We start from the raw sequence: 24,709 nt of genomic DNA on the forward strand, positions 1-24,709 counted from the left end.
AATCGGGACACTCTTGTTTGAGTAGCTGAGCGCTCAATAAAACCTCTGATAACATAACATAACATAACAGAATCGCTTTCGTCGCCATAATGTGCGGAACCGGGGCGTGACGCTGACCGAGGACACCAAAGACCTGTTTGGATTCACGAGATAACTTTTTAATCACATCCTGGGTCGCCCGTTGGAGTCGGAGCTCAGGCTGGACAGAGTACATAGGGTGGGTCCCCCGCGCCCCATGTCGGCCCCGTCACCGGACATTCTAGTCTGCGTGCAAGATTACCGCACGAAAGAGGACATCCTTCGGAAGGCTAGACAGCTACACCCCCTGTCCTTCAAGAATCAGGCTCCGGTCTTATTTCAAGACTTGTCCGCACTTACGCTGCAGAAACGTCGGAACTTCAGGCCTGTGACAGTGTACCTTCAACAGAACAACATCTCTTACAGTTGGGGTCATCCGTTCCGCATTGTGTTCAAACTGGACAATAAGCTTTACCAGCTCCACTCACTGAAGGAGGCGTGTCGCCTGTTGGGTATCGACCCACCTGCGGAGGAGGAGGAGTCCACGGGCCACTCGGGGAGGGTTGAGGCCTCTGGCTCCCACTGGCGCCAACAAGGCAGGAGAAGACGTGTTCGGAAACCACCTGCGACCGAGATCAAGGATGGCTAACGCGCAGCAGTGGAAGCAGTGGCATCTGAGAGGACCTCGCCCCATCCCAGCTGACTTTCCAATTATCATCCCTTCCGGCTGTTTGATTGTTTGCTTTTTCTTGCCGGGTCGTCGGCGAGAGGGGGGATTGTTGTGACCTGTTTGCACTGCCCCATGATACCACATTCCATTGACCTTTGCAGATGATGGACATTGAGTTCTTGAATTTTGACTTTCTTGATAGAAGGCAGCGAGGGGGGGTTGTTTTCTGGGGATGGGGGAGGGGGATTTGTGGGGGGGAAGGGGAGGGTGTCCAGTGCTCCATGTTCGACTTCAGCCCACAGCTAGCATGGTTCCACTAGCGCGAATGACCTCCTTATGTTCCAGCTCCGACTGTGCCCCGCACCAATGACATTACACATAGGTCTTCCAGCCCTAGCCTAACCCAGTTGCTTGAAGGTCATGCCTCCTACCACCCTTAAAATTTTGACCCTCAATGTGAGGGGTCTTAATAACCCAGTGAAGCGGCGAGCGGTATTGTCGTGTCTAGAGCATGCACAAGTTGACATATGCTTACTCCAGGAGACCCACTTACTGGCGCGCGATTGCTATAGACTGCGATCCCGTAAGTATCCCACTCAGTTCTTTTTCTCATGTTCTACCAAGACGGCGGGGGTGGCAATTTTGGTGGAACAACGGTTTAAAGGGGAGGTACTACATAAAAATGCCGAACTCAAGGGGAGGCTTCTGACATACCGTTTCGCCTTGGGCGGCCTCACATTCACAATTGGCTCCCTATATGCCCCGATTGAAGGCCAGGAAAAGTTCTTACAGTCTGCCCTTACTGAGGCCACAGCCATGCCAGACCGTAACATTATCTTAGGGGGCGACCTAAACCTGGTGTTCAATAACCTACTGGATAGATCTAGTCAACGCTCTCACCAGGCAGGCGCACTTACTGCGGTAGGGCTCGGACGACTGCATGACTTAGACCTACACGACCTTTGGCGCAGGTTCCATCCCCAAGATAAGGAATATTCCTATTACTCTAATGCACACAAAACCTACGCCAGGCTTGACCATTTGCTAGCATCGGGCCCGGTATGCACGTTCACGACCGCAACTGAGATAGGGGTAGCTACACTTTCAGATCACGCCCTGGTCCTCGCAACTTACTCTCCCACCCGCATCGCGTCCCTCCAGGGTTTGGCGTCTTAGGGACACACTACTACACAGGGCTGAAGTTGTGAAACATATACAGGGCACCATTAACGATTATCTCTCTCATAACGCCAACACAGACACTACCTTTGCGACTCAGTGGGCTGCCCTGAAGGCGGTGGTTAGGGGGTAGTTTATTGCACGCGCTGCGGCTGATAATAGGGAACGCCAGCTCAAGTGGGATGAGCTTACACAACGCGTCCGGGAGTTAGAACACATGTACCAGAGGACGGGAGCCCCGAGAGTGTGGCGACAGCTCAAGGCCATGCGACACCAACTGACGGCGCTTGATCAGGACCGCGCAGAGTTTGCGGCCCTGAGACATGCTTACTATACAGGGGGCGATAGATGTGGCCGCCTGCTGGCCAACAGGTTACGTGAGGCGCGTCAGCAACAAAGGGTTAAGGGGATTGTCAGGCCTGATGGGTACAGTGTCTCGGAAGACGCTGAGATAGCGGAAACTTTCCGTGCCTTTTATGCCACTCTGTACACAGGCAGTCTGCTGAATCGCTCTGAGGGCGCCTCCTTTTTGGACTCGGTGTCTTTACCCTCTTTGACAGAACCTCTGGCGGAATACCGGGAAAGAAATATTCAAACAGAAGAGGTCATCGCTGCTATTTCCCGGCTTAAACTGGGGGAAGCGCCAGGGCCGGACGGATTTCCCGCCATTTTTTACAAGAAATTTTGTGCAGTACTCGCCCCGATCCTTTCCCGCTTCTTTAATACATTTGCTGAACGAGGAGCGATACCGACTGACCTCTTGGGGGCTTCTATTACAGTTATCCCGAAGCCCGGGAAGGATAAGGCTAAATGCGGGCTTATCGCTTATGAATGTTGACCTTAAATTGTACACTGGGATCCTAGCTGCCCGATTAGCCCCTCATCTGCCCGGGCTTATCGACCCAGATCAGGCAGGTTTTATTCCCGAACGCCAGACGACGGATAATACTAATCAGCCTCTATGCGGACGACGTGCTGATCTCACTAGGGGCCCCAAAGACAGCCTTGCCGGCGTGCATGGCAGACCTAAACGCCTTTGCCCGGGTTGCTGGCTTCAAAATGAACGCAGACAAATCGCTAGCCTTGGGGGCGGAGCTTGCCGCGAACGAAATGCCCGCCTGAGCCTCGAGCTCCGCTACATAGAGCTCCTTATCCTTCATTATCCTGCCCTCACTGTGGTGCCCGTGGGGTAACTACAGTGCCCCTGATTACCGTGAGGCTACCGGATTCCCGCTGCACCGCCGCAGACCTCCTACGGCGCCCAGAGCCGGAGTATCGGCGGCTTGCGAGCGAGGAGAGTGAGGGCCGCGAGGCGGCGGCCTGAAGTAGGAGGCGGATCTATGTTGCGTCGCTCAACGTGCGGCGAGCGCTGCGGTCCTGCCTCGGAGACAACCGGGCCGGCTCCTGCAGGCGGGCGCACAGGCAAGTGGAGGAGTGCGTCTCGCCCGACGATCGTCGGAGGGTCTGGGCGGCGTGTGCTGTCCCCCCTCCCCCCACGGTACCTGAAGAGGCGCTGAAGAGGAGCTGGGCCCCGCTCCTGCATCCACGTAGGCGCGGTTGCCCTGCGAGGTGGGGACGTGACTGTGGGGGCCCGCGCTTGCTGCCATCAACTCCCCGTTCGGTCCCCTGTGGCGGCTGGGACCTCGGTGGAGGCGGCGAGAGGCAGACTCACCTGGAGGCCCTGGTGCGGGGACGCTGGTTTCCTCGTGGGCTCGAGGACGTCCGGGAGAACGGGCCGGTGCCCCTCCTGGAGACTGGCAGGAGAACACAGCGGGCTACTGCGATGCCCTTTCTCAGGTGGGAGAGCGCTGGAGGAGGCGCCTGGAAAGTGGAGGGATCGGGCTGCCCCATCACAGAGTGAGGGTCGCCTACCAGACACGATAATTAGGAGCGCCTGGCCGCTTTTGAGGTTCCCCTGCCCCCTGGACAGTGCACACGCGGAGCTGCACGCCGGGCGACGCTGGAACCTTGGGACTGACTGGAGTGGCCGTCTTTGGGTGGCGAGTTCGGCTGGATTCGGGCTTGAGAGGCAGAGTGGGGAGCGACGCCGCCCCGCAGTGCGGTCTGGAGAGATACAGGACCTAAGCTGTCGCTGCTGGAGCGGGGGTCGGTCTGGAGGTGCGGTTGGGTGCTCACATTTGCACCCTTACTCTTGACCCGGCGAGACGCCTCGGGTGGCAGGCGTGGACCACCGACTGCCCTGAGTGTGGGGGCTGCGCTGTGCTCAGACGTATCTTGCGGAACCTGCGGTGAAACATAGGCAGAACCGACAAGTCGCAGCCCAAATTGACTTTTGAGCAAAGGCGCTCGAAATCCCAGGATGCGGCTGGAGCGGCGAAGGAACACATGCCCACGGCGCCCTCGGAGGATCCTAGCTCGGACATTAAGAGCCTGCTGATCGCAATGGAAAAAGGCTTGCAGACTAGCATGGCGTCGCTGGGCACTAAAATAGATGCGCTCACGTACAGGATGGACAGAATGGCAGAGCGCCTCAATAAGCACGCTGAGAGACTGGATATGTCCGAACGAAGGATCACGGAGGTGGAAGAAGCCCACACTGAACTGGACTCGGGGCAAAGACAACTTGGCAGACTGATGCATACCCTGCAGGACAAGACGGAGGACCTTGAAGCCCGCTCACGGAGATGTAACCTACGTATAACGGGCCTGCCGGAAACGACTGCCACGGGGAACATGAAGTTATTTGTGGAGAAGCTGTTGGTCACATTACTGGGGGAAGGCGTTTTCTCAGCGATGTTCGTCGCGGAGCGGGCGCACCGCTCGCTAGGACCTCGGCCGCGGCCGGGTGTCCCTCCGCGCCCTATTATTGCACAGTTACTAAACTACAGAGACAGAGACGTCGCTCTGCGCCTGGTGCAGGAAAAGAAGTCGCAGATCTCGCTGTACCCGGACTTCACTGCTAGGGTACAGGAGGCCAGTAAGCACTTTGTCCCATATATGAGGCATATTATTCACAATAACCTGGTCCTGATCTGAATAGGCAATGTATTCCTTAACATCCTCTGTTGACTCGTCTGTGTGGTTATACTTAACCTTACACCCACACTAGGAGTTACAACAAGGTGTGCCTACCTTTGAAATATCCTCATACATTCTCTGTGTGTCTCCTCATGTGTGTCTATATTCCCTTCTCTCAATCAAGCTCATGCAGGTCCATGCAAGGAAAAAGAGAGAAACAAATCAGGAAAAAATGTGTGGATGGCGGGAAGGAACCTCACGGGAGCAACCACCAGGGAACTGCTGACAGGTTCTCGTCAGTATGTTCCACTTCTCATCATTGGCTCCTTCCCACCGCAAATAAACAAAATTACAAAGTAGGAAAATTGTAAAAGTAAATCCTAACCAACTCAAAGGTGTGTATCCCTATCGCACTCGTGTGCATCTACCCCCCAGGGTGTCAGCACCGCTACTCAGTGTGATCCCCTATTATAAAATGGAGTTAGATATCCCTAGCTATTTGATTCACTTTATTCCATGCTGGGTATCTACTCCCATTAAAACCAAAACTCTGCCGTTGTGCTACGTTTTGAATTATATGAAGCCAACAAGTTTCGTTGCCTGTCTAAGTTGGTCGGCAACTTCTTCAGGGCTGGGGGTATTTTCTTTTCCACACAGAACTGGACACTGCCAGCATTCAAATCTTCACAAAGGTGCCTACCGGCATACCTGGGGTTCTTCGTACACCCGTATGCTTTGCTGGTCCCCCTTCACGTGGAGTGGTCGCTTCTCGTCGACCGCCCGTGACTACGGTCACTTTCTCTGCTCGGGCTCCCGTTCCCGCTCTTCTATATAAGAGGCAACTGCGGGAACTAGGCCTCAACTATGCCATGCTGTACCCCACCAGACTGAGAGTTAACCGGAAGGGGAAATCCCATCTGTTTACTGACCTGAAAGCGCTGCAGCAACCACTTAAGGAGTGGTCGCGTGCACGCCGCACAGAGTCTGCTACTGCTCCGGCAGAGGAAGAGCCGGATGGGCGACTGGATGACCAGGACTGAAGCAGGCTGTCTTGTGGTGCGGGGGTGCATGTGGGATAGGACATGCGACAACTTTGCGATCTGTTTGACATTATGTGTTACGCTTCTGTAATTAATCTACGCGAGCGGGGAGCCTGCTGAGATAGGACGTACTCAGCCCCGGCGGGACTATGTTGTGAGGGTGTGGAGTGGGGTTGTCCAGTCCCCTATTGGGACGCATCACTGGAGTGCAGATGGACCCTGAGCGACCCACACGACCTGCCGGGGCGGGCCCTGGACTCCAGGGGCTGGATGACATGGCTGAATAAGTGAGTAGTGACACTGTATTGACGGCTGGAGGGTCCATGGGTTCACAATGGGTCACATATTCTGGCTCTACTGAGGCGGGGTGGAGCGGTGTCTGGCCTTCTGGGACGGATCTAGTACCGACTGATCGGGCAGCAACCTCTGCCCTCGAGTGCTGTGCACCTATTTCGTCCCTTTCTGGGACGATCAGTTTTTGGTGGAAGATGTGGGGAAGGAGGGGGGATCCTAGACTCTGTTTGACCAGGTTGGGGGTGGTCAGCTGTGGGAGGGGGGGGTGGAAGGTTGGTGGCAGGGGACTTTTGTTGAGATGTCGGGGGGGGGGGGTCCTGAAAACGCATGCACGAGGCCTAGAACACACACACACAGAGGGCGAGCACCCCCGCTACCGAGTGGTTACAAGGGATGTCGCCACGACAGAAGAGGATGGCTTTGGACGGCTGCAGTCTCTTGGAGCTGACACAATGCCTAGTCCGGGGGTAGATGGCAGTAACGGGTGATACAGTATCCCCCAGAACGATTGACACATTCAGGGCACTCACGTGGAACGTCCGAGGCCTTAATGACCACCGGAAGCTCCGTAAGGTCCTGTGCTACTTGCAAAGACAGCACGTTTATGTTGCGCTCCTGCAGGAGACACATCTATCTCAGACGAGCACAATGTTGATTAGCAGGGGGCTCATGGGGAACACCACTTTGGCGGGATTTACATCACATGCGAGGGGGGTACTGACCTGGGTGAACCCCAAATCACAATACACATTGGAACTACTGAACGCTGACACGGCAGGCCGCTTTGTGATATCCCGATGTAAAGGACACGGGTTAGATCTGGTGCTAGTCAATGTGTACGGGCTGAATTTTGATTGCCCGGAATTTTTTGCAACGCTAGAGACAGTAGCCGCCGCTTACTGCCACACGCAGCTCATATGGGGGTGGGGGAGGGGACTTTAATTTGGTACGGGATCCAAGACTAGATAGATCGGCTGGCCCTGCCCGCAGACCCTCGGCAGCCGCGCGTCAGCTAGACTGCACCATCACTAGTTTAGACTTAGAAGACGCTTGGCGGGCAGGACACCCAGAGCAGAGTGGATACACTCACTACTCCGCCTACCACAATATTCATACCCGAATAGATTACTGGCTTATGTCTTCCTCGCTGATGGGCCTGCTGAGTGGCTGTACGGTCCTCCCGCGAACGCTTTCCGACCATTCGCCACTCTTGCTGGTACTGGCTACCCCTAAGAAAGTTATCCGCCCTTTCACATGGCGCTTCTCGCCTTACACCCTCCTTGACCCTTTCTTCCGGGGGGAAATTGCGGAGGCAATAGATACGTTCTTTGAGTCAACTATTGGCTTGGTGGACAGCTTTCAAACAGTTTGGGAGACATTTAAGGTCTACATCCGAGGTGTAGTGATATCCAAACACTCGGGGATCCTTCGATCCATTAGGCAACGTCTGTCCGACCTTGAGAAGCGGTACAAAAGGGGGTGGTGATGGACGGAGCATCTGAACCAATCAAACACTCACACCCAGTCAACAGATCTGGGTTTAATCCATCACCGTTCTTTAGCCCAGTCTACCACCCCAGTTCAGACATGGCCATATGCAAATCAGTCTGACCCTGTGCCTCATGGGAACAGTCCAGCCCGAACTGCCAAGCCATGCCTTCCCTGGACCGGAAACAAGCTTCCGAGGACCGGTTTCTGGCATTGCAGCCTTCTTCAGCCCGGCTTGCTTGAATCCAGTGGCAAAGTGAGCAAGGGACTCACGTCTGAGCATACCCTGCCACACTTATGGCAGCCAAAGCGGTACAAAAGGGGGTGGTGATGGACGGAGCATCTGAACCAATCAAACACTCACACCCAGTCAACAGATCTGGGTTTAATCCATCACCGTACTTTAGCCCACTCTGCCACCCCAGTTCAGACATGGCCATATGCAAATCAGTCTGACCCTGTGCCTCATGGGAACAGTCCAGCCCGAACTGCCAAGCCATGCCTTCCCTGGACCGGAAACAAGCTTCCGAGGACCGGTTTCTGGCATTGCAGCCTTCTTCAGCCCGGCTTGCTTGAATCCAGTGGCAAAGTGAGCAAGGGACTCACGTCTGAGCATACCCTGCCACACTTATGGCGGCCAAAGCGGTACAAAAGGGGGTGGTGATGGACGGAGCATCTGAACCAATCAAACACTCACACCCAGTCAACAGAGCTTGAGAAGCAGTTGGGCCACTTAGAGGAACGTCAGAGGAGGGAGGCAGATGTGGCAACGGAGGAGGAGATGAAAGCACTCCCTGCTCAGTTTCACGAGGAAGCGGATAGAGAGATTCAACATATGGGAAAGTACGCGAAGGCGCGCATATATGGCGAGGGCGACAAACCAAGTTCGGTGCTGGAGAAAACACTGAAGGGAAGAAGGGGCCGGACACAGGTTACGTCCATGAGGTTGGAGGAAGGAGATGTCCTCACGGAGGAGGCTGATGTTGCGCACAGGTTCAGGCACTACTACGCGGATTGACTGTAAGAATGGGAAGATACGCGACGAGATATTAGATTACCTCAAACACATTGAGCTCCCCACGAACACGCATAGGGAATTCCTGATGTGCCCCATAGAGAAAGATGAAATAGCGGAGGCATTGTCCAGTATGAGGGCCAATAGCGCAGCGGGGGCGGACGGGCTCCCGGTAGGGTTCTATAAGGCATTTCAGGACGTACTGCTCCCCCACCTGCAGACAATGTTTGACGATTTATGCGAATCGGGCTGCATGCCTCAATCGATGAGGGAAGCCATCCTAGTGGCGATCCCCAAGCCGGGCAAGGTGCGTGACGAGTGCAGCTCGTACAGACCCCTCTCCCTATTGAACATTGACACGAAGTTATATGCCAAGGTGCTGGCGACCCGTTTGGCGCTTCTGGCCCCAACACTAGTAGCACTGGAACAAGCTGGATTCATTCAGGAGAGGAACCTTACATACAATGTCAGAACGGTTTTCGGCGTGATGCAACATGTTAGGCAAGATGTTAAGGCGGTGGCGGTGTTTCTTGATATGGAGAAGGCCTTCGATTCGGTGGAATGGCCCTTCATGAGACACGTTTTAACTAGGATGGGCCTGGGGGTGCCGTTTCTGCAAATGATCGGCACCTTGTATGACAGACCCACGGCGAGGATCCGCCTAGGCGACCTGGTCACTGACCCCTTCCCCATAGGTAGAGGGACCCGCCAGGGGTGTCCGCTGTCTCCCCTATTGTACGCTTTAGTAGCGGAGCCTTTGGTCTGTGCCCTGAGGTATCAGGTTCCCTTCTTATAAGATCATAGTCTCCATGTACGCGGACGACACGCTGCTGTATGTTCGAGAGCCTGAACAAAACCTCGGGGCGGTCCTGTGCGAGGTTGTGCATTTTGGTGCGCTATTTGGTCTCGAGTGAACTGGACGAAGTCCCTAGTCTTTCCGCTGACCCCCATTACACAAGAGTTCGAAGTTGAGTACCCCGTGCAGTGGACAACGGAGCCCATTAGGTACTTGGGTATACGTTTGCACACAGATTCTGATCTGGTGTTTAGAGAGAATTACGGCGTTGCCGTTAGCAAACTGGAGGACGACGTGGAAGTTAGGTGCAGGCTGCCCCTGTCCCTACTAGGTCGTATCTCGGTTATGGAGATGGTGGTGTTGCCTAGGATGTTATTCCTTTTTACCAATCTCCCTATAGTGTTGCCCTGCACGTTCTTTCACAGACTGAACCAACTCATGGTAAAACTTGCTTGGGCGGGAAAACAACCGCGGGTGAAATGGAAGACACTTACGCTACCATATAACATGGGAGGTCTGGGAGCGCCGGACCTGGAATTATATTACAGAGTAGCACAGGGGGCACACCTGCACGCTTGGATACATGGTAGCCCGCAAATCCCCATATGAGACTGGAGAAATTGTTTTCAGACCCACTTCCCTTACCTGTGACGATATTCCAGGCGGTGGACCGTAGAACGGGAATACTAGACTCCATAGCATCTACCAACCATGCATGGCATTGTCTCTTGCAACATCAGGGTGGGATATTATTATACTCACCGTGTATGCCGGTGGAATGGGCACAATGGTTCACCCCCTGCAGAGACAGGGGAGTGATTGAGGCTCTTCACAAGCTTAATATCATCAAGACTGGGGACCTATTTCAGGAAGAGAGGGCCAAAACATGGGAGCAGGTGCGCGGTACTGGGGGTACAGAAACACTGCTGCAACGCTTTCAATTCCATAGAGTGCGTAGAGCCCTCCTAGAGCAGCTAGGAGAAGACCTTGCGGAGCCACTGGAGGTCCCTGAACTAACTTTCGTGTTAAAATCTGAGGCCCCGCGTAAACTAGTAACTAACCTATACAGAATAGCACTTTCCCACAGGGAGACACAGTACACAGCTGCGCGATTGGACTGGCAGAGTGATTTGTAGATGCCAATAGATGACGATATGTGGCGATACTGCTGCGAGAACACCAGGCGTATTTCCCTCAATGGCAAGCACAGGCTGATCCACTTTAAATATCTGAACAGGGTCTATTACACCCCAGAGCGCTTACACAGATACGGCCTCCGCGCGGCGGTGGAGTGCGATCGGTGCCACACCCCGGTGGCGGATTTTCTACACCTTGCCTGGCTGTGCCCGAGGGTGCAGTCCTTCTGGAGTGCAGTCTTTGCGGAACTCTGCAGAATTACGGAGGTAGAGAGGGCCCCGGCTCCTGCGCTTGCGCTTCTAGGCTACCCTAAACAGTTACCTAAGTCCTTGCGCAGACTGGTAGGCATGGGTTTGCTAATGGCGAAACGGAAAGTCGCCAGGCGCTGGATGAGGGGGCCGACTCCCACAATACAGAGCTGGAAGAAAGATATGATGTATTGTTGCAGACAGTCAGAGGTTTACAATGAGCTGCTACCCCCTAGGAGCCGGCCCAAAATTTTTTGGGGGTTGTTTCAGACCTATATGAATGCTGGAGGGCAAGAGGGGGAGGATGAGCCTTGTGCGGAGGGAGAAGATGCCGCGAACGAGGAAGATTCGGGGTAAATGAAGTGCACACACGTGTCTATGTGTTGATGGTTTTCTGTGGGGTGGTTTACTTAGCCTGTCCTATGGAGCCTGAATGCACTGTTCGCCGCCTGCCCGGTTTTCGGGTTGTTGGCTAAATTGGCTGTGTAGTCCTGGTGCTGGGTGCTGCTGATATGCAAATTTGAAATACTGTTCTGTGCGTGCGGGAAGGGGGGTGGGGATTTGATGATTGTTGGGGATTGCTTTCGATTTTATTGTTGTTTTTTTTCAATTTGTAAAATGCAATAAAATAAAAAGAATTAAAAAAAAAAAAGAATTAACAAATCGCTAGCCTTGGATCTCTCATTGTCTCCCCCCACATGGGCTTATCTGCAGGGCCTATTTCCCATTCAATGGGTAACGGACACAGTCCCATATCTGGGGATCCAATTGGCTTCCTCGCTCCCCAATATAATCACCACTAACTATGCCATCCTCCGCCGGAAAATCCGAGGGGAGATCAACCGGTGGAGACACTACCCCCTTTCCTGGTTGGGCAGGATCGCGGCGGTTAAAATGACTATTCTACCCCAGGTCCTTTACCTTTTCCGTGCCCTCCCACTGCGACCGCCCGCTGGATGGGTTCGGCAGACACAATCTGATCCAGTCCAATTTATATGGCAAGGCCGGAAGCCTCGAATGCGGAGAATGTTGGTCACGCTTGCCCCAGAGATGGGAGGTATGGGGTTCCGTATCTCCACCTGTATTACCAAGCGTCGCAGCTGCGATATTTAGTCGAGTGGAGTAAATGGGAGTCAGAGAACAACTGGCTGTTTCAAGATCAGGCAGTGGTGGCCCGACCGCTGCAGGAAATCCCCTTCCTCCGCAAGCCCCACAGACCTCCTAACCTGTACGCCTCATATATAACACAGGGTCCCCTCGAAGTGTGGGACGCTACCAACATCACACATGGCCTCACGACATTCCCCTCTCCACTCACTCCATTGGTCGTAGCCCCGATTTTACCCCGGGTGCAGGGGGGACGACTTTTGCCCATTGGAGACCTGCGGGTTGCCGCTTCCTATATCACATGTATGGGGCAGAGGGGGTCGTTCCCTTCTCCCAGTTGAAACAGGAATACGGCTTCCCAGAGACTGAGCGGTTACGCTATCTGCAAGTGAGGCATTGGGCACTGCAACCGCAGGTACGCGCAAGCGTGGGTAGACGCTTCCTCCCATACGAACGATGGCTCATTTCCCGCACATCAGATACTAAACTTATTTCTGATCTTAAAAGATGCTACAAGAAACGCAGACGCACATACACAACCCGGGTAGAGAGCGGTGGGAGAGAGAATTGGATAGGACTCTCAGCCACAAAGAATGGGAGGGGATTTATTACAGGGCTCGACACTCTGCATACCACATGGGACTTACGGAGACATTCACGAAAGTAGCGACCAATTGGTATTACACCCCAGAACGGCTACATGCGATGGACAGTGGTCGAGAGGCGACTTGTTGGCGTGGCTGCGGCCAGGTAGGCAACCTGGTCCACTTGTTGTGGGACTGTGTGCAGATTCAACCCTACTGGACGCAAGTGCAGGATGAAATAGACAAACACTTTGAGACGGAACTCCCGCGTTTCCCGGCCTATACCCTATTAGGTCTTCCTAACCCACTGACCTATCCCCTACGATCTCGCAGAGGTAGACAGATGGCTATTGCATTGGACTCTGCGGTACAAAACATACTCACACATTGGCGTACTCCCTATACACCCTCCTTTGTAGGATGGCTGCATCGTCTGTGGCATGTACTCGGAATGGAGAAATTATCACTAACTATGGCGGGGGAAGGAGACAAATATGATGATCTGTGGCAACCCTTTATGTCACTCTTGACCACAGAATTCCGGGAAATCACATGTCCCCGATATCTGGGATTATTGAGACTCACGGAACCAAAGAAAGCAGGCTGTTAGGCTTCTCATAGCTGAATCTGCATAATCGAGTGGAGGGGTCAGGGAGGGATTGGGGGGAGGAAGGGGGCACTGGACGGGAGGGGGGAAGGGGGGAGCTTTCAGGGTAGGGGGGTTTGTTATCCGTTGTTTCTTCTCATCCTTTCCATACCATGTACGAGCACTTAACTGATTGCACTTTGAACACTGAACCCATGTATATGAAGGATCTTATTTGATTGCACGTCTTGATGTTGAAAGTTCATGGCTAAAATATACATGGCGCTGCTTCTATGCTTTTCCTATCTGATCTCAATAAAAACAATTAAACCATAAATCTTAACCTGAAATTAAGTTTCCGTTTTTTTTGTTTGAACCACAAAAGATCTACGTAATAAGAGAATGCCCACACCACAAATATAACAATCCCTTTGCTCAACTGCCAGCACTTCCTGATGCCACTTTCTATGGTCTGAGGAGGTCCTAAAGAGAATCTCACTCTAAAAGATGCCAGTGTCTGCGTGCACATGTTATGGGGGCGCTCGTTCATTCCTACCAACAAATGCAAATCCCAGGAGGAAGTTTGGACAAAAATTACTGGCCCTAGGATGGCACGGAGAGATATAACAACTAAGGTAAAACATTATTATAATACCGGCTATGACCCATGCACATCGCTCAAGAATGAATGAGATCACCCATTAGTAGTGGGCAATACAGTTTGCCTGTATTGCCTGAAGGGAGTTTTGTTTCTCTGGGAACTCAAGCAGGCGAGGGAAGGGAGAGGCGAACCGAGGTCTTAGCAGTTCTCTTTAAAGACTATAAGCATTTCTTGCAAAAAGAACTGTGACAAGCAGGACATCAACATTGACCTCGACATGGGGCAGACTAACAATACATTGGATGAGCGAATGCCTATTTTTGGAATGCTCAGTTTAAACTACCAGCTTGTAGCAACAATGCTCACAAGCTGCGTAAACGGCGCATGCAATATTTAAATATCACGACATTTGCAGAGCATACAGTGAGATGGAAGGAACGTTTCTGGAGGGTACATTACATACTATCATCATTGTTTTTTTATTTCAATACATTTTTACAAATCTATCCAGTGACAGAATTTTTAATTTTGTAAGATAGAAAGTTGAAAAAAACATTTTTTGCTTTTCGAAATTTACATTCACGACCCTAAATCATAAACATTACTTTAAATTGCATATATTGATTATAAAGGAAGCTTCATTTGAGGATTGTCGATCATGTTCTAGAGAGAGAATCAGCCCCCTTTGGTACCAATAAAGCTCATTAAGGGTGCATAATACATTCATTACATTTAAATATTATTCAAGTAAAAAAGCTGAATAAATAGACACTGGGCCCAATTCACAAAGGTGAACTTACACTTTTGTCTGAGTTTACTGCTTTTAGGTATTCACAAAGGTAAACTTGAACCAAAAGTCGGTATTCACAAAGGTAAAATACTACTGGTAAAGTTAGACTTTTGGCCTAAGTTTACCTTTGAGAATACTGAAAAGTAGTGAAGTTAGACGTTTACCATTGTGAATCGGACCCATTGGTTGTAATTACAGGCCCTTTTATGGTTCTCAACAGCCTAATTAAAAGAAAAAAGTGAGTTAATTATTACTAAGCAAATACAGTCACTGCTGATTGAGGGAAGGTTGTCAACAATAAAGTAGTAAATTAGAACATACCATAGTCTCGTTTGACGACACTGAGGGACTTGGTTGATGTTCTATTTCATTCTCAAAAGGAAGTCCTGCTGCTGGTGTACTTGAAGAGGATTTAGAACTCAATGATGCCCTGTTTTTTGAGCCTTGGCTGCCAGACTCAGAAGTGTGCTCCAACACCTCATCCTCGGAACCAGGATCAATATTTGGTAACTGTTTGCTTTTTGGACTTTTCCTTACTGATTTCAATGCAGGCGAGGGGGAAAGAGTTTTCATGTTTGCCGGCTTCTTGCTTGATGTCTAAAAAGACACAAAATATTTGGAAGCAACATCGTTATAATGCCAACTTCAAATGAACATATATAGTGGGAGGGAGTCTCAAACATCACCAGCCTGGTAAGTGCCATTTAATGTCTAAAGTCTATAAAAAGCACACATATCAAACTTAAGAGCTGGTTAATAGCACCAAATACCAGTGAACTTACAACAAAGGCCTAAAGCGGCTCAGACCACAGGCTAGCCTGCACAACTAGTTGCGGGTATGTGGAAAGCCCACAAAAATGACTCCGAATAAAAACAGGGTCTAGAAAGCAAGAAATTGTCTATATTGGAAACCAATGAATTGCTGTTTAAACTCGCACCCGGAATAATATTTATTGAAAATAATCCATAAATCTCTAATAGAGCATCGGAATAAAATCTAATACAATCCTACCTTTCACTACGAAAGCGTTCATAATGAAGTCATAATAATTTGTCATGAATAAAGCACTATGGGCCCAAAATACAAAGTTATTTTGAATTTCCTAACAGTGCAAATTCCTATTTCAGGTCGTTAGGAAATGTAAAATGGGGGTTTGGTATGTCCAAAAGGCATTTTCGATGGTGCAATTTGAGATTTCCATCATGAAGAAATCGCATTGTTTGCATTTCACATTGGTATTGCCAAATAGCAAATCGCTAACACTATGTACAAAGGATTTCCTAGTGTGGTTAGTCACAAAATAGCCATTTAGGAAGTGCAAATACCATCAATGTACATCAGTTTATAACCAGGTACAAAGAATAAAAAGTCACTTAGGATGCATCTGGCTCTTTCAGAATGGTGGCTTTGTATGTCTTGGCGAGGAGGATAAAGATTTTGGCTGGTAGGCAGAGAAGGAGACAAGAGGATATTTAGGGTGAGGGTTACCATTCATGAACAGACTGAGGAAGCGATTTATGAGAAGTGTAGACTAAGTAGGAAGGTAATTTTGGATTTAATTGCTGAGTTACATCCTCACCAAAAAAAAAAACTGTTAGAAGCAAGCAATTCCACCACATGTGCAGATAGTGTGTTGTCTGCACCTTTTAACTTCTGGCCGTTACCAGAAAGTTATAGCAGTTGCAGAGGGGAGTGTCACAAAGGGCATTTTCTAGGTTTTTTCAGGTTTTTGGACATCATGGTTGGCAAAGTGAACCAATATGTTTTTTTTTCCAAACTCTTCAAGATATACAACACACAAAATGAATGTTTTGTCGGGTAGCACAGTTTCTAAAAGTTATTGGTTGTGTTGATGGCACACATCTTGCCATATGTCCCCCTTCCGTAAATGAATTCATTTATAAAAACAGGAAAAGCACCTATTCACTCTATGTTCAGGTAGTGCGTGATGGCTCATGCATCATAAGTGACCTTGTGTGAATTTGGCAATGATCTTTTACTGGCTGAAAGGATTACAAACTCAATTCATACAGTGTTCAATAGTACATTTGCAAAATAATCTAGTACTTTCTCCTTCTCATACTATTTAAGGAGACAGTGCATAAGCTTTGTGCCCTTGAATACTGACACCATACTTGACTCAAAAAACCAGAAGTAAAAGGCAGTACCACAGGGCACATAGAACAACACAAACAATAATGTAACTGACTTTTGGAATACTTAAAACATGTTTCAGATGCTTACGTAAGACTGGTGGTGCACTAGTCTATAGAACCAAGGCAGGTAGCAAAATCATAGCCACATGTGCTATTCTTAACAACATAGCCATGAGGAAGGGTCTTCACATTGTCAACAGAGAGCCAGAATCAGACTCAGAAGGCAAACTACCAACACTAGAGAACCAGCAAGACGGGTCACATGCAGCAGAGGGTCGAGCAAGACACATAGAGAACATAATAAACTATTTTAAAGGTAAGAATAGAATGATTACCACATCTAATAAATATACATAAAGGTAATATTTTTACATAAATGAAAGATAACCTTTTATTCAGGTTGCGATAATGCATTGTAATTGTATCTCTACAACTGTATCCTTATAGGATGTCATTGTTTAAACAGAGCAAAAAGTCTGCGAACACAAACAACAACAATGTAGCATCTTACATACAAAACTTACTTTTTACGACCTCTGATGTTCTTCGCCTTCTCATCAGTACTTGGATGTGGAGTTGGGGATATTTCTGTGCCAGATGGGAGTCAGCGTGTTTGCCTTGCACAGCATCCCTCTGGCACAGATATGCCACTGAGGCTAGAGCCATCTTTGCTTTCATGTGGAGTCAATATGTTGAAGACTGGCCGTTTATCTGTCGGAATACTCTCCAGAGCTGAGGTCACTTTCACCAGCCCGCGTGCTACATCTTGGTAGCGTTGCCCCATGTCAGTTTGGATGTTCACTGCTTTTGCTGGCAAGAGTGGTGGAGGCTAATGCCAATCGATTTATTGGTTTTGTAAATGCCTCACAGCATGACATGTGCTGCAGGTGGCTTTGTAAATGTAGCTCCTTCTCCAAGGCAGCAATCAAACACTCTTGAGCTTTCTGCAATTGCTGCATTGGACGCAACATTCTTGGCAGATGCCTATTCACTGTTTTTATCTGTTTTGGATTGCAGGCGCTGTACTATGACAATTGTTTTTTTTAAGGTCACCAAACAATTGTGAACTGTCTGACATGTCATCAGAGACACCATCATTGTGAACTGTTTGTTGTTGGACTCTACATAATCTATGTGTCCTGCGCACAGAAGATGTTGTGTTCTTGCTTTGTGTTTGCTCCCCACCACCTTCCTCAAAGTCTGGTAGTGGTGTCACGTTTGCTCTCCCGGGCGTTGGGAGTTTGAGTTACGGACGCAGGAGTAGCAATTGTGCTGTCCTCAATTTCCACTAGTGTGTCAGTTGCTTCATCAGCCACAATGGTGGTTTCAGACATGTCCTGGGTGTCATCTTTTGAAATGCATGTAGATAGTTATTGTAAATAAATTGTTACTAAGTTTGGTTCATATTGTTGATAATGTGATTTATGTGTTTTTCGACATGATGATTATGAATAGATGTGTAGTTTATACATCGACACAGTACACCATATAACGTAGTTGTACTACAACTTCCATAATGCATTGCCATATTACAGCAAGCATCTAAATTGAGTTTTTGTAGCTAAGATGTAGTACTTGAAGACTAACAAACAATATGTTATTGAAACATTTATACAAGAATATAATTTACTTTGGCTGGAGCCTGCAGGATTGGAGGTGTCAATGTCTGACACTCCCTTCACACTTTCTGTGATTCCATTGGAGTAGGAGGAGGATGTTTGGAGGGACCACCTGTGCCACGAGCCTCAGCCATCATGCTGGCCACCATCTCTTTAGACTGGGATCTTCGGTCATACCAACGTTTTCTTATTTCAGGTGTAGTCCTCTACAGCGGATATACATTTACTAAATCCATTTATGAGTTGGGTCACTACAGCTGAAATAAGTACATTTCGCAAATTTCTGCAAAAAGAATGGACAACAGCAGAGATTGTGTGGTATTTACTTTTTCCTATCTGGGCAGAATCTACAGCTTTCCATGTGGTTTGGATCTTTCCAGGATTGTCGCTGTTCTGATAAAATAAAAAGGGCAAATCTTAAATCTCAAGTAGTTTAATTTATAACTTAATGGTAACGAGTTCGAACAACGCTTCTGTAGCTTGTTCTGTGCACAGAGTCGCATATATCTTGTCAAAAAATGTTTTCGCCTCAGCCTCCAGTTATTTAATAACTGGTTTGCCAATACATGTTTTAAAAAGTAGCATCAGTCAAGCCAATTTACCTACCGCTTGCCTGAGCTAAACTTTCCTTGACTGGATTGGGTAAATATGTTTTTGCGAGTTTAGAGGTGTAGTAGAACGTGGACACTCATGCATACCAGTTCTTAAAGTAAGTTTTGGTCTGCATGTCTTTTTTTATTTTTTATAACTCTTTTTTATTGAAAACAAAGGAAGACAATACAAAAAGGAAACCAAATCTCAGGTGAACACATACAGTTTCAATGCATGGGTCATTGTGGCACGGTACAGAATCAATTATAACAACATTAAGTGCTAGGACCTAGGGGATTCCTGTGCTTCCAGCTCCGATCTCTGCAAAGGTGGTTCGCAGATCTCCCCCCGGTGGCTGTTCCATGCTCCCCATATCTTCCCCCACTTCTTCGGGCAACCCCTGGCCACGTATACTGCTCTCTCCCTAAACATACACCAGTCAAAATCTTCCGCCCATTTGCTAGCCACCATGTACGCGAGCATCACCCATTGTTTCTGGTACACGTTTAAATCTGTAGGCTCCCACACATTCAACAAACATCTCCGGGCTTCTGGTCGTATCACCACACCCAGTACACCCCCCAGATCTTTGTGAATCTTCATCCAATATACCTGAATCACTTCACAGTGCCAGAGAATATGCATTAGGGTGCCAAGTTCTCCACACCCTCTCCTACAATGTCCGCTCTTGGCTCGTCCCATTCGTACCAAACGAGGCCCAGTTATATATGATCTATGTAATATCTTTAACTGTACCTATCGGAGCCGCACCTGGATAGCGACTACCTTCGGAGAGGAAACCGCCTCTGTCCAGTCCTCATCATCTAGTTCTAACCCATCCTCACTCCACTGGGTTCTAATCCGCTTCAACGGGTTTTCCATGTTGTTGACCAATTTCCTGTATATCAGAGAGATAGTTTTCTCAGGAATATGCCCATTCAGTATCCGGTCCTGAAGAGGAGACGCCTCCGGGAGCACCGTGCCTTTAGGGACATGTGTGGTAAGGGCATGTCTCACCTGCCGATATCGGTAGTACTAGTTTTCATGCAGACTGTATTGTTGTTTGAGGAACTCAAATGTGTGCACCGAGTCTTTCCCCCACACATCTTTTATCTGGGTAATTCCGATTAGGTCCCATCTGTCGAACCCCTTAGTTTTCCACAGACTACCCAGCTTCTCAGAGTTTAGCAAGGGAGTTGCTAGTGTTAATTTGCCTTCCCAACCAAGACATTAATGGTCGCGTGCCACACCTGTATCGTATGCGCAGTTGGGCCAGTCAACAGAAACTTCCCAGGCCTGGAATACAGGGCTCTATCTATCATCCCACCCGGGGCTTGACCCCGGTCCATGGCATTCGCTGGATCCCCCTGTGATTCCGTAGACAATATGGTTCACGGCGGCCAGGTGTGAGGCCAATAGTACCTCCTTAAATCTGGAAGTCCGATCCCGCCATCATACCACGGGAGAGTTAATTTACTAAACGCAATACGGGCCCTACCATCCCACAGGAGCTGCCTCTGAAGAGTTTCTATCTCCCTAAAGTATGTGGTTGGCACTGGGTCCATCGAATCCTGCAAGGCATATAGAAACCGGGGCAAAGCCATCATCTTTAAGAGAGCGGCCCTTCCGAGCAAGGAGAGTGGAAGAGCTTTCCAGCGCTCCACATCTTTCTTACACTTGTTCAACGGGGAAGCCAAATTATTATCATATCGTAGTTGTGGATTAAGCGTGATAAATATGCCTAAATACTTAAATCCTACCGTCTCAACGCGAATAGGGCACGACGTCGGAATTGCCGGCGGGTCGCCCACCAGGCCAAAGAGCACCGATTTAGCCCAATTAATGGCCAATCCGAAGTATCTACCAAAGATAGGAAGCACATCTAGAAAGTTATGAAAGGGTTCCTTGGGGTTGGTGAGGTAAAGCAGGACGTCGTCTGCATACAGTGAGATCTTATCTTCCCAGTCAGTTGTCCACCGCAAGCCCCGTATCGATTTGTCCCACCTGACCCAAGCCGCCAAGGGCTCCATTGCGAGTGCAAAAAGTAATGGGGACAGCGGGCATACCTGTCTGGTGCCCCTCCCCAAAGAAAAGTCATTAGACTTACAGTTATTGACAACCACTCTGGCTAGGGGGTTTGCGTACAGCAGACGCACCCAACCGATACACTCACTCCCGAAGCCCAGCTTCGTCAATACCGCAAACAGATATTGCCACTCCACTCTATCAAAAGCCATTGTGGCGTCTAGGGATACCAACAACGTCGGCTCATGGATCTTCGGGGAGCCTCCAAGGACTCCATGAAGCCTACGCAGATTTAGAGCCGTGTTCCGACGCGGCATAAAACCGGATTGATCCGGGTGAATCAGGGTCATGATCACCTTGACCAGCCTAGTAGCCAGGAGTTTCGCTAGTATTTTGGGTTCTGCGTTAAGAAGCGATATGGGCCTATAGGAGGAGCATTGAGTCTTGGGACTGCCGGCTTTATGTATGACCACTATATTAGCCACTCGTTGATCATAGGGGAGCGCACCCTTTTCCCTGCTTTCAACGAACATGGCTCGGAGGTGAGGGGCGAGCCTACCAGCATTTAACTTGTATCAGTCAATCGGTATCCCGTTGGGGCCTGTCGCTTTACCGGACTTTAACTGCCTAATTGCCTGAGTAACCTCATCGTCTGACAAAGCGGAGTCAAGATAACTCCTGTCCTCCTCTGACAAACACGGCATAACAATGTCCCTAATCATTTCGCCATGCTCAACTTCCGTAAATTTGCTACCAGCCGTGTAAACCCTCTGGTAGTACTCCGAGAACTTGTTCGCCACAGCCTGCGGATCCGTGATCCCGTGTGACTCCAACCCTTCCAACTCAGGTACCAGCCTAGACGCTCGCTTCCCGTGTTCGAGCCATGCAATCAATATACCAGCCTTATCGCCGTGTTCATATATATGGCTCTGGACGGCATTGTGTTGGACTATCGCTCTATTTCTAACAAGATCTTTATATTCCTCCTGCCGGAGTCTCAACAAGTGGAGCTCCGTGGGCGTATGCGACTTGGCCACCTTCTCCTCCAGAAGTATAACTTCCGTCTCTTTCTGTGCTACTTCTGCATGACTTTTCTTCTTCTTTCCTGACACTAAGGATAATACCTCACCTCTCGCTACCGCTTTGTATGCTTTCCAGAGGGACTGCGCCGAATCTACCGACCCCTTGTTTTCCAAAAAGTAACGGTCCGACATCCGGTGTACCTCTTGTTTAATAGCTGGGTCCTTTAACTGCCAGGCGCTAATGGGAGCTATTCTATCCACTGCCGGTTGATCGAGGGCGAGGCGCAACCACAACAGAGAATGGTCAGAGATCCCCCTCCCAAGATACTTCACCTTGTGGACCATGTTCCCTATTGCCGCTAGTCTAGCCTAGATAAACTACCATGAGCTGCTGAAATATGAGTGTAGTGTGTCAATGTCGGGATACGTAGTCGCCAGCTGTCCACCAGCCCGTGTGTCCAGGAATTCTGAGAGCCATCTTTGAGTCTGCCTAAGCGCCCGCGGCAGGCTGCGGTCCACCGCTCCATCCAACACGGCGATAAAATCGCCTCCCAGGACCAGGCCACCAAGGGGTAACGTGAGGAAGATAGAACTCAAATCTCGAAAGGTCTCGGTCTGGAGGCCTGGTGGCACGTAAATAGACAGAAGGGTGACCGTCTTGCCCCCCACCTGTCCCGAGACTCCTGCGTATCTACCCCTTTGATACACCCAAGTAGCCTGCACAGACAGAGGAAAGGAATTCTTAACCAGGATCCCGACCCCCCCTAGAGCTGGTGGTGAACCCAGCATGCACCACTAATTTGTACCCCCCTTTGTGGAGGGCCATGCATCTATTACCAACTAAGTGCGTCTCCTGCAATAATATCACATCAGGGGAGTGTCTTCTGATAAGTTGGCTAACCATCCCTCTCTTGATCTTATCACCCAAGCCATTCACATTCCAACTCAGCACTCTCATCCATGATCCTCGACTATTCTGTGTCGCCGAACCCATGTAAAGAGCGTGTCGCTACATTTGTATCACCTGAGGTTAAAAAAATTAAAGAGGAAACCATAATCACACAGAAACATGAAAGGAACACCGCTAACATCAAAATGCTGTGCTGTCACCTGGTGCAAGAAAAAAAAGCATACACAAAAAGCAAACTGAAACACAAAATACCCCACAACACTGAAGCCCCCTCCCCCCACCCTGCACCCCTGCATATAGCCAACACTCATCCCAACTAGCAGTGTGCCTGTCGCCCCAATTTAACCTATTGTTAACTAAAAGTAGAAAACAGGAGGGCCGTAGAATGGATCAGTCACCCCCTCTCCACCCCTACCCGACAATCATTCTCACACCTGTGCTGATCAATCCCCGGATGAATCTGAAGGATACAATGAGGTATGGGATCCATGTACTCGCCCCCCCTCCCTGCCCCCAACAACTAACAAGTTAAGCCCATTGAGCCCCCTATTTACTAAATCATTGGTCCTCCGCCTCCGCTCGGTCTTGACTCTCGGAGTCTACGGCATGTGTATTCTGTCCAACCAATCCGCCACCACCTCAGGATTGTCAAAAAACCAGGCATTCCCGTTGAACTCCACCCGAAGGTGGGCGGAAACATCATAGCGTATTTTATACCCTTGTCTCTCAGTTTTTTCTTCACCGATAGGAAGCCCTGCCTTTGCTTTACACCGCCTGGGTAAAATCCGGGAAGAAGGATAGAGTCGCATTTTCAAAGCGCAATGGAGCACCAATACGGGCGGCCTGGAGGATCGCATCTCTGTCCCGGAAATTGAGTACTCTGCAATCATAGGACGGGGGGGGACCCCGGTCTAGGTCTACCCCCGGGAACTCTATGGGCGCGTTCACCCGTGAAGAAATTACTAAGACCCTTAGGTTCAAGGTGGTTGAGAATAAGGTTTTCAACGAAAAGATCAGGTGCTTGGTCTTCTGATTTCTCCGGCACCCCCAGTATTCAGACATTGTTGTGTCGAGCCCTTCCTTCTTAAACGTCCAGCTTACGATCAATAAGAGTCTTTGAGGCTTTAAGCTCACGCACCTCTTGCTGCAACTCGCTAACATCGTCTTTGAGGCTATTCGTCTTTATTTCTAGTGATTTGACTTTCTCACTCGCTTTTGTGAGATCCGCTCTTATCAGCCCCACCTCGATTGTTACGGTGTCCAATTTGTTGTCTAGGGCCTCCATCTTCAGGCCCAGGGACGCCTGCACTCCGGTAATGGCCGCCATGAGATCTGTTAGCGTCGGCTCAGTTCTGGCAGAAGCGTCATCTACCTCCCCGACAGGGGCTTTTTTCGAGTCTACAGGCGATACTCTGGGCTGTGTATAGCGATCCAAATTATTGGTTTGGACGGTTCTGGCCCCCTAGTGGATTTTGGCAGGGACTTATCCAGGTCAACCTTTGTCGCCATCTCAACGCCTGATATCAGCCTTCACCTCTCCCCACCGTCGCCAGAGTCGCAACGTCACCGCCTGCCTCAAAACCAGCACCGGGCAGTCTCTGATCCCACTCCACCAACTCCTGCGCGATCGTCTCTGGTCCACCGATCCGGTCCATCTCCCTCAAAATGTCTGATTCTCGCGGGGGCGCAGAGTGGCCCGGGGAATCCAACCCGTGCCAAATCTTCTACACCAACAGAGTTTTCGCAGCTTCAGATGCAACGGCTATCGCCTCATGGTAGGATCCACCATTGCACAAGGCCTATAATATGGCGAATGTCTCTGCCTGGAACTCCCCAAGTCGTCAGCCGGTGGC

The 24,709-nt window shown here is 49.7% G+C and overlaps 1 protein-coding gene across 2 annotated transcripts in view; it reads right to left on the reverse strand.

Moving 5' to 3' along the window:
• The window catches only part of CENPU (centromere protein U), a 457,607-nt gene that overhangs the window by 254,802 nt on the left and 178,096 nt on the right, over window positions 1-24,709 (reverse strand). For both annotated transcript variants that reach the window (XM_078678017.1, XM_078678018.1), the window contains one exon: window positions 14,854-15,129. In XM_078678017.1, the coding sequence (XP_078534143.1) occupies window positions 14,854-15,129 (276 nt within the window). The remainder of the gene's footprint in view (window positions 1-14,853; window positions 15,130-24,709) is intronic.

This window comes from Lissotriton helveticus, chromosome 2_2 (assembly GCF_964261635.1).
Source record: "Lissotriton helveticus chromosome 2_2, aLisHel1.1, whole genome shotgun sequence".
Taxonomy (NCBI): Eukaryota; Metazoa; Chordata; class Amphibia; order Caudata; family Salamandridae; genus Lissotriton; species Lissotriton helveticus.